Genomic DNA, 11405 nt, shown 5'->3' with positions numbered 1-11405 from the left:
TAGGACGCTACGTTAGTTTATATTAATAGTCTCCCGTAATCCCGTATTGACTAATTTACTTCTAATTCTAAACCTAATTCTGATTGTCTTTATATTATCTCTGCTATATCTCATAAAAACAAACTATAATTATTTAGGGGGTAGTAACTTTCTTGTTATGAAACCTTTAAATTCTGTATTTAGAATTTACCTTTTACGATGGCCTAAGAGCACGTCCTCTGCTCTTATGGGTGGTTGATTTAAGTTTTGAGATGAGCTCGAGACGTAATGATTCCTCCTAGACCCATTATTTGCGATAAATTGCTCAGTTACCGGTGGTTGACTAATATATCTATTTTGTTTGGTTTGCCTCAATAATCCTCCAGAATATTGAGGAAGGAGATGTGGAGGAATCTGGGTTTTAGGATTAATTTTGTATTTCAAAGGATTGATATTTTGATTATTCATTGTTTTTTCTACAAGTCCATTGTTATATAATAGAAGTTCCTTCTCAGAATTGTAAGCTGGTTCATATTCCATCACATTGTAATAATTATCGGTATTGGAAAATTCGTGCCTTATTTTTCTTCCTAAACTCTCTTCGGAATTATTTTCATGGTAAAATGGGTTCTTTTTTTCTTGTTTAACCCATTCTTTTTCAGAAGAATGAGTTTGTTCCGAACTATAATTAATTGGAGAAAACTTTCTTCTTTCTTCCCTCACTCTTTCGTCAAGGTTTCTATAATATTGAAATGGAGGAATTCCAGTTATATGTTTTTGAAGGAAATGACTTTGAGTATGACCGCTATTATTTGTTATTTTGCAGTTTTTGCGATTCAATAAGTCATAATCTGAATTAATATTTACATATTCATTATTAGAAGTTAAAAATGAAGGTATCTCCGTAAACATTCTCTTAATATTGGATTCTCTTTTTGGTCCTACTCTGTTTGTTGGAGTTGGAACGGCTACCAAGGGTAATGCCGTGTAAGTAACTCCATTTAAAAGCATGGATGACGGTATTCCAGACCAATCTGAATTAGTATTGTAATTTCCATATTTTTTGTTATTTGTATCAACATTGTAGACAACTTCCTTTTTTTTTCCAGGTGTAGGCTGGAAAATAACACTATCATTGGAAATTCTAGCATGATCAATTTCAATAGGTATTGGAGAAACAGCACTCCCTTCAGACAGAAAGGGGTGATTCAAGGCCTGAATAGGGGAAGCCCTCTCATTACTATTTGTTCTCAGTAACCAACAACAAAGGTGCCAAGCATCTGATGGAAAAGAGTTAGGTTTGGATTCTCTAGACATTTCTCTAATAGATTTTAACATCGAAATCGTGTGAAAACTATTCCCACCACTTTCACTCGTAGAAGTATTATCTGGAACAAAAGGAACACCTCCTGTAAATAATTCATACAACACTATTCCAACGCTCCAGGAATCAACTTTTATTGATTGTTTTTCACCTTTTAAAACTTCTGGAGCCATATAACAGAAAGTACCTGCAATTGATGAACATTTTCTCGTTAGGTCACCACACCAACCAAAGTCACCTAGTTTTATTCTGCCATCTTTAGATATCAATATATTTTCAGGTTTTATATCTCTATGGATTATATTCATCTCGTGTAAGTAATTAACTGCCTTTAACAACTGGGAAGTAAAACTAATTACCTCATTCCTTGAAAACAAATGATTTGGATCCCCATTTCTAATATTGCCATTTACGGAATACATATTACGCCTCACTGAAGTGTCTATTACTTGATTCTTCTTTTTTTTGTGAATTACACTAAATAAATTAGTATCTACATATTCCAATAATAAAAAAACATATCCACAATACTCCATATATTTATATAGTTGAACAATATTTGGATGATAACATTGAGATTGAAGCTGAATCTCCCTTCTTAATTGATTTCCCAGACCCCTACATGTAAAGTGTTCCACACTCATTACTTTTAATGCATATACATTTCCACTTCTACGACTGCGAACTTTAAATACACTAGAATACGCTCCCCTACCTAAAACTCCCTCTGTGCCGTCATAAATTTCAAAAAAATTTCTTAACTCATCCGGAACTGTATATAACTTTGATAATAATGGCCCACTATCTCCGTAAAATGTGTCTGAATCTATTGGCTTCCACTTACTCTCGTTTTTGGTTGCTTTATTACAACTAATATTATCTACATTATACTTCAAAATACCTGATATTTTGTCCATTCTAGTTTCTTCTGATACTTTTTTTATATACTTTTTATATTCATCTGTGGTTATTCCACTTTCAAGTTTAAATCGGTTTATATTTGGTAACTTGTCTATATAGTTATCATAGCTGTATTCATAATTCATAATATAACATTACAACTCACTATTACTGATTTATTACATTTATTTATTTATTTAACTTTTATTTTCGGCTTATTTGTACAAATCAGCTTTTTATTTTTTTATTACATGTTGAAAGTACTTCTCCCCACACATGGCGCCATCACTGTCATTTTTTACTTTTGTTTATTAAACGATAGAGAAAGCGGATAGGTTAAAATTATTTGAAAAAAACAAATAAAAATTAAAAACAATTTACTAAATACTGTCAAATACTTTATCTATAGTAATGTTAAATGATGGTAAATCAAAGAAAATGAAATTCCTCTTTTCTTCATTGACTTCAGTTTTTTCTGAATACTGACGAGTCATTGCATAGAATGCGTGTTTACACACACTTTCATCTCTAATCTTGAAAAATTAAATAGCTGTGAATTATGTTACGATACTCAATAATTATTTTGAAGTGAAAGTCCTGAAGTGACTACTTCCGATACTAACGTTACTATTAATGCGACCTACTCCAATTGAACTTCTAATGCTTTTTTTAAAAACCGAGTTGGTGTTATAAAGCTGTTGCAAGTAGCTGTGATTGATGTTACCTTTATTATTATAATTATAATAATGATCATTATTGCACTCTTCGAAGGCTGATCTAATGTTTCGATCTTTTATAAATGATTTTTTTATGATATCAAGTTCATTCTTTAGTTTGCTTATTTCACTCAAAAGTACAAATTCAGATGAGTGAGTGGAATATTCGCCTTGCGTACCATCTTGATCAAATGTATCATATTTAATCGAGGAATTACAACTGCTTTCTAAATTGTTTGGTACATATATTCTCTTATTACTACTTAGAAAACCCCCAAAAATTCCACTGCGTGATTTATAGTTTGCCGTGTCTTGTAACAGTTTGTTATTGTTTTCAGTTTTAACTCTCTGCTGCTCATTTATTTCCATTGAAAATTGTGTTGGAAAAGTTAATTGTGTCTCTTTTTTTCTCGCTTGGGTAGAGGTTACAGAAGGAAATACATATCCAAGGCTCCTGGATGATTTAATGTTATATATATTACTATTGTCACCGAACCCCTGTGTCGATCCATATTCATATGTAATATTTCTATTGTGCAAATTGTAATTATAGCTATTGTTGGCATTATTCGTTGTATTATAATAACAAGATGTATTGTAAATATGAGCATTAAAAGACACTTGAAACAATTTACTTCTTCCACGTATTATGTTAGGTGATGTCGTTAACAATGGAAACTGCTCATTTAATTGATTCCTATTTATCAAGTATGACATGTTATTTTTAAGTTCTTCTAACACATATTCAAGAGTGAAACTAAAAATATTCTCACTCTTTATGTTAAACACATCTCTATTGTTATATACTCCCTTGTGTATATGATAATCTCCTAAGTTGTAATTGCTTGAATTATAGGCCATTAGATTTTGCTTTATAAAAGAGTGGAAACTGTATGAGAATAATCCTCTATATATTATAGATAAACTTAAACCATTATTAGAACAAACCGATAGTTCTTGAGACATCTGATTCGGTAAGCAAGATGAAAATATTACTACTGATATATTTGGATCGCAGTATATATTTTTTTTGACACCCAGTATTATTGGCTTTAAATTATCACTTTTTTTACGTGTTTCTGTTTTTGTATTTACTTTTAAATTCTCATTTGTGTCGTTAACCTTATTTTTCTCACTTTTATTGTAGACTTTATTCTCTTTTTCGGTATTATGTAAACTGTTTATATTTGGTAGTGTTTTAATCCTTGAATGCCTGATTTCTACATTATTCTCTAAATTTATACCATTTCTCAAATCCAATGATATTTCCCTTGTATAATTTAATAAAAACAAGTGGCCATATTCACAATCCATAAAACAAGTTATATTAGTTATACTATTTCTTATTTTGTTTAGTGCTATTATATCCTCTAACTCAGAAAAAGATACCTGCTCTTCCTTAGATATGTAAAATTGGGGTTCATATATCAATTCATTTTCATCAATGTTGAGTAATTCAATAAGTTTAGACTTTCCTGAATATGCAAATACCAATTCATTTCCTTTATAGTAGGAATTTATAATTTTGTTATTCATATTGAATTCATTATTATAATATTCAAAATAATCCGTGTTTATATACTCGTTTACAGCTAATGGTGAAAAAATCAACCATCTAAATCCTTCTATTAACGACTTTTTTGTTAGCCTTACTATCTGTATGATTGTACCTCCTTCTAACTGATTAAGCGTTACTGACGGAAAGTTACCATATAGTCTTTCGGAAAATTCGCTTTGTAGTATTCTTATTTCTCTATATTTATATACTTTAGATAATATTATTGCATACTCTATTATGTCATTCGTACATCCTTTTAGATCCTCTATTTCACCCGATACCAATAATGCCTTCTTATTTATTGTTGCTGAAAAGTCTCTCTCTACTCCTATATTGTTGTGTATATCTGGTAGTTTTTTGGGAAGACACCACATCTATTTAATTAAATTAGTTTAATACTTTAATATACTCTTTCTTTACAGATATTGGAGATAGATATTTTCTTTTTTCAAAAAAAGAAAATATTCACAAAAATAAAAGTATTCCTAGAAACTATTTTATTAAAAAATATATATATTCAGTTCACAGTTACACAAATAATTATTTAAATTAAAGTTAAAGCTATAAATCTAAATATGTTTATTTATATATATGCGTATTTTTTTATTAAAATCTTTAATGCATTTTTTCCCCTTTTGCATTTTAGATATTTAAAATTACTTGGGGGGAAGTACTTGGTATTACAACCCAAGATTTTGTTATAAAAAAAAATAACGTTTCTGTTTGATTTTATAATTAATTATTAATTTAATTTTTTTTGATTTATTTACATATTACATTTTGTGTTTAAATAAATGGTGATTACTCATTGTCATGCTACTTCTTTTTTCAAATTGACAATTTATACACTTACTCAGGTGCTTTCTCCAATTTACTGTTATTTGTGTTAGTTCTTTTACTGATGTTTGTAGTGTTGTTTCGTTTGAATACATTACTACATTTTGTGACAATACTTCATATGCTATTTCTATTAATTGTTTTATTGAGAAATATCCTGGTTTATCGTATTGCTTTACGTCGTGTTCCCTCTCAAGTCTTCTTTTTATTGATTCCTTATATTGACATTTCTTGTTTAATTTGTATTTATTATTACTGCTTTGAAATAGTGATTTTAAATATGTTTTTAAATATACATATTGCTTTATATATTTATTTGACCTCCATATTTCAGCAGTTAATATATTTATACTTATCAACGGTATATCCTCCAATTTTTCTAATTTATTTTTCGAATATTTTGAAACAGGTACTGGCGTTAAGTTGCCATATTTAACCAATAAACCTGGTAATATTGAATATGAATTACTACCAAAACATCCATCACAATAAAAATAACCAGTAAAACAACAAAAATTTATTTTCAAATTATTGTTTATATTAAAATTCATTTTACAATTTGTATTATAACATTTATGACCCTGCATATTCAATATTAGTATTTCCTCCTCATGACTTGCAGGCACACTATAGTAGTATAGATACCATTCTTTAGTATCTTTTTCTTTATATTTAATTAGTTCCATAGGGTTTTCCATTATTAGTTTACTTTTACTGTCTATATCTATCCGTTTTTTTTCTGTTATATCCAATTTTTCTTCTGTAATTGTCATGTTATTGTTATCGTTATTTTGAACACTAAAATAGTTTTCTTTTTCTTTAAATTCTTCCATTTTATCATATAACAAACTGGCATTGTTATTAGCATTTATTCTTGTTAGTATTGTACCATCCAATACCGGATTCCATATAAAATCAAGTAATTCTTGTATGTCTTTCATGTTATTATCATTATATATTAATTTTGGTATATTCTCATTTTCATCGTATATTATCTCACCTTCATCTTCAAACTCTGTATTTGAATTATAACCAGTTACTTTTGGTCCTGAGTTTATTGAGCTTGAATTTGAACTATCCGCATTTTCATAAAATTTATTTTCTAATTTGTTATTTAATATATATATTAAAGATGACTCCCCAGTTATTTTGTTTTCATTAGATAATAGTAACTGCTCTTTTCCACAATATTCCTGAGTCGTTTTCTTATTGTTTTCTTTCGTTATATTATTATTTACAATTATTATGTCCAATTCATCATTACCTAAATTATTCCATCTGAGTGATAATTTTGCAAAATATGTTAACCAATTGCTTGGTAGATGAAAATTTTTTATCTTTATATTTATTTCAAAACTGTTTATTATTACTTTAAAGTCATTCATGAAATCATTGTATCTTAATATACTTGCATGATGATAATATTTTGTTATTTGATTCCATTTTGTAATTGGATTATTTATTGACTCTAATAATCCTGTTAATACCCTGTTCACTAGTAAAAATGCTATAAAACACATATCATCTACGTTTCCAATATCTTCCAATTCTGGAAACAATCTTACAAAGTGAAAGAGGCTATTATTATGATTATTAGGATTTTGTTCATCATTTGTTATATTTTCGAAACTTTTTTCATCGATTAATATGCCATGCAACAAACATATTCTTATTATTTCTATTATATCACGTAAATGAGAATAACTTTCCAATATACCATCATTCTTTTTTAGCTTTTTTAAACAGCTATTTAATGATTTGATGTAATTGATACTTAATTCTGCTATTTCACATGTTTTTTCATCAATATAACCATGAAATTCTGCCAAAAATAAGTCATCCATGTGAATAAATAATATAGTTTTATAACTTATTTTTATTTAATAAAACGAAAAAAGTATATATACCAGTTATTTTCAATTAATATTTAAATATTTAATATATTTATTCGTTCATTTTAACATGAAATTATATTACTGTAACCCGCATGAAGGATTTTAATCTAAATATTTGCACTATTATTTCACTCTATTTAATTCTAATATTTTGTTTCACTAAAATGTTTTTTAACTATACTAATTAATTATTTTATGAGAAGGTTACTGAACTAAACTCTGCTGCATCTAAACTACTAAATGTTTTTGATGCCGGTAATTTGTAATAATCAAATAATGGTATTAACCAATATGGTATGCCGTGTGGTGTATTTATTGCTTTGATATGTATTTTTTCAGTATTATCTTCTTCACTGCCTAATAAATTCATCATTGGAAGCCATGACTTTGCTGGAATAAATCCATGACAAATTGGCTCGGTTCTTCTATTGTTACCAATTATTATTTGCCTTGGTGTTTTTATTATTGCTAGTAAATTATCATCATTATTTTTGAGTTCAAATATACATTGACCAATAATAATATCAAATATCAAATTATCGATATAGTTAGGAATATTAATTACTGTATTCAATTGAATATCAATTCCTCTAGGTGGTATAATTAATCTAATTTTTTGTAATTGAATAGATTCAACTTTAAATATTGAATTGATGTTTATTTGCTTGTTTATTTTGTCCTCCATCTTCATTAATCTTTTTCTACAATTTGGCATTCGAATAGTACCATATAATTTTATATCGTTTAATTTAATAATTCCAATTGATGTTTGAATTCCAATACCTATATAACTTCTTAATTCAATATTATTAACTTGCTCACTTTGAGACTTTGGTAATCCAAAAACTGTTTTTATTGCATTCATTAATTGATTATTTCGATCTTCTAATAATATTACAGTATTTTCCATTTTTATATCTAAATTAAAGTCTTTATTCTCATCTATATTTATTGACGTTCCATTTATTATCTCATCGTTAATACTGTTGAAATTTTGAAGATTATCAAACGATAGTATTTTTCTTTCATTATCCTTATCGTATAATTCTAATTTATAATTAATGTACAATATGTTTACGAACAGGTTTTTTGTTATTGATCTTGGAATATTAATATTAAATAATCCATTTATTGGTATAATTAAGTCGCTTTCTCTAGTTGATAAAAATATCTGAAATGAGACATTCGTTATTTTTATATTGTATTCTTTTAGTTTATTAGTAACTATTTCACTTATTTTGTTTCCACTTATTTTGTTATCATCATTTACTATGATATCCTCATTCAAAAATGACTGAACAAGGCATAGGCTATTACTTATTAAATCTGAATTGTCATCCACAATTTTATCTACATATTTTTGAATACTAAAATTATTTAGTTCATTCATTAGGTTTATAGGTATATTTATTTTCTGATCATTCAAAAACTTTTCAAACCAAGTTTTCTTACTGTTTCCATTTTTTGTCAACATTTTATTTAAATAAGGCATTTTTTTGTTTTTAAACCAATAACTAATATCCTCATCTGATAAATATTTTGTATAATTGAAATATTTGACGCACATTTCCTTTTCTTGTTGATCTGATTTAAATTCTAATGTTAGATTTCTATCTTGTATTTTGTTTACATTTCCTTTCAAAATTGAATTTATCATATCTATTATTGATTTATTAATTTCATTAGTTGTAGGATCGACCTCTGGTTTAATCGCACCAATTAGTGTCAATTTTGAATTGCTGCCTATTGTGAAATTATTTGTACCAATAAATCCAATTGTTACGTTGCTATAACTAATAATAAATCCAAATGAGCCTATTTCTAATTTATCAACACCAAATTTGTTTAATATATTCGTTTCATTAATTGACACTCTTACTATCCAACTATTGTTGTAACCCTCACCAAGTATTTTTAAATCGTCAATGTTAATTAATTTTGTCATGTTTTTTACATCTAAAGCCTTAAAATTTTCACTAGTACTTTTGGGATAATCATCTTCATCATTGTAATAATCATCAAAATTATAATCATCATCATCCAAATATATCTGATTATTGGCTGCAAATTGAATCTTGTTGCTATTACCTAACAAATTACGCTTTATTCTAATATTTTTAAATAATGAGTTTCCAAAAATAGTTGTTGCATTTACACTTAATAATGAATTTTTCAGTGCTAATTTCCTATTTCTTCTAACAACGTTTTCAATCCATTCATTTTTTATTTCATATTTTACTTTATCTGTGTTAATACTTAATTCCATCTCAAATTCATTTATATTATAACAAGGTCTTAATACCAGCTGTCTATTCTTTTTCGTAATTCTCTCATTTTTACATTTTTCCATATGGTTATATTTATTTTTCTCTATGCTGCCTTTTTTTGGAGTTTGACCTCTGGAATCAGTTCGATGTTCTATACCGTTGGATGAAAAAGATAAATCATCATTATAAAGTAGGTCTATAACTGTATTCTTGTTATGATTAGAAATATCGAATAATCTGCGCATGCTTGTTTCTGGTTTTTTTTTAATATATATATGAACATTACCATAGTTATCTTCTAATTCATCAGTAAGAACTGAATTTAATGATACTTCATTCATCACAATTGGTAGTGAATTCCCTATAGGATTAACATATCCAACTTTTATATCTCCTCTCATTCTTAAACTTTGTGGGTCGTTTATAAGTTTAATTCTTCCAACCTTTAAATATCTAATTATTTTGTCTAAGATATTTGAACCCGTTAATTTTTGGCCGTTCATTTCAGATTTAAACACATTAAATAATATTTTAAGTGGTAATTTTATATTAATATTCTTAATTATCTCGTTAAATGCTTCATTTTCTGAATAATCACCTATTATTTCCAATACAATATCTGAATCATTATTTCCATTTATAACGGAATCCATGATTTTTCCCTTTAATTTATCTGAAATTTTATTTGGAAAATCAATTGAAAACGTCCATATATTGCTCTCTGGTTTGATATTAAAATCAAACCAAATAAAACGGCAAATTAATTCATTGCCAATTAATACATTAAACCATAAATCTCCAATATTATTCATCATAATTGATGGCATTATGAATTTTTTTTTCGATATCTCATCTTGTCCATTGACATATGCCTCATTACCACCTAGTAACTTTGATATATCTACCTCCATTTCGAAATTAATTCTGATATCATCATCATCATAGACACTCAACCACTTATTGTGAATTATTATATTATTATCATTACTATTAAATGATAAACTTTTAATTTTATTACCACTATTTGTAACATTTTCGAGTGAATTGGAACCTATTTCTTTCTCCACAATAATATTGTTAATTCTAATTCCAAGTATTTTTAAAGACATTAATCCTTTAACATTGAAAATAATTTTTTGATTATTTTTCAAATCAATATTAGGTTTGCTATGGTTGCCAATATCTGAAGTATAATATTTAATTAATATCCCAAGTGAATCATTATTTGTTATTGTAAATCTACTTTTTGCTGAATAATCACCATTTCCCCTGTTTGATACTTGAGAGACAAATAATTTCCCTAATGGTCTAGTTACTGTATTGCTTTCATTAGATATAATATAACTTATGTTCAATAAAGAATGGATGAATTTAATATAGTTAATTGAGGACGATTTACCGAAATTTATAACTGAATTTAATTCAAATGAAGGGTCATCATTCTGCTTGCTCACATTTAATATATCTACCTCTTTTACAAATAAGTCGGATTTTCTTATTAAAATCTCCGCAATCTTTGGAAGTAACAGGAACAGAAATATCCCAAAAAATGAAGCCAAAATAAGTAGGACCCCGAGAATTATTATCAAATTTCTAAACAATTTATACCTTAATTTACAAAAGGTAGAACAATCATTTTTTGATATAATATACTTTCTCGACCTTGGTGTTGTATTTCTCTTTTCTTTTTTATTCAAAATTTTGTCTTTGTAGTATAGTTTTATTCTCCCATCAAAAATATTTTCTCTTCTTGAATTTCTTAAAATTGTTAGCATTGAGGACTCTGTTTCTTCTGTAAATATGGTATTACCATCACTTGTTGACTTTGCCTGAACACTGCTATTAATAGTAGCCATATCATTTGAAACAGAATTATCAACATTTATTTTAGTCCTCTTGTTATTGCTTTCAAATTCTGTCATAATTTCA

At 27.2% G+C, this 11405-nt stretch overlaps 4 protein-coding genes across 4 annotated transcripts; all 4 read right to left on the bottom strand.

Annotated features, from left to right (window-relative positions):
* Positions 1-186: 186 nt before the first annotated feature.
* Positions 187-2349, bottom strand: FG379_000128 (protein kinase; the record flags this gene model as incomplete). The annotated part of the gene is made up of 1 exon (XM_067326458.1): positions 187-2349. One exon carries the CDS (start codon positions 2347-2349, stop codon positions 187-189), a length of 2163 nt encoding a protein of 720 aa, XP_067183082.1.
* A 432-nt stretch (positions 2350-2781) lies between these two features.
* Positions 2782-4851, bottom strand: FG379_000127 (uncharacterized protein; the record flags this gene model as incomplete). The annotated part of the gene is made up of 1 exon (XM_067326457.1): positions 2782-4851. The coding sequence occupies one exon, from the start codon at positions 4849-4851 to the stop codon at positions 2782-2784; it is 2070 nt and encodes a 689-aa protein (XP_067183081.1).
* Positions 4852-5250: 399 nt separating this feature from the next.
* Positions 5251-7158, bottom strand: FG379_000126 (cysteine-rich with zinc finger; the record flags this gene model as incomplete). Its single annotated transcript, XM_067326456.1, has 1 exon — positions 5251-7158. One exon carries the CDS (start codon positions 7156-7158, stop codon positions 5251-5253), a length of 1908 nt encoding a protein of 635 aa, XP_067183080.1.
* A 244-nt stretch (positions 7159-7402) lies between these two features.
* Positions 7403-11398, bottom strand: FG379_000125 (uncharacterized protein; the record flags this gene model as incomplete). The annotated part of the gene is made up of 1 exon (XM_067326455.1): positions 7403-11398. The coding sequence occupies one exon, from the start codon at positions 11396-11398 to the stop codon at positions 7403-7405; it is 3996 nt and encodes a 1331-aa protein (XP_067183079.1).
* Positions 11399-11405: the final 7 nt, after the last annotated feature.

This window comes from Cryptosporidium bovis (assembly GCF_009768925.1).
Source record: "Cryptosporidium bovis isolate 45015 chromosome Unknown contig_1, whole genome shotgun sequence".
In the NCBI taxonomy this organism is placed as follows: Eukaryota; Apicomplexa; class Conoidasida; order Eucoccidiorida; family Cryptosporidiidae; genus Cryptosporidium; species Cryptosporidium bovis.
The sequence above is the reverse complement of the archived record's forward strand: the minus strand, read 5'-3'. Positions and strand labels throughout refer to the sequence as shown.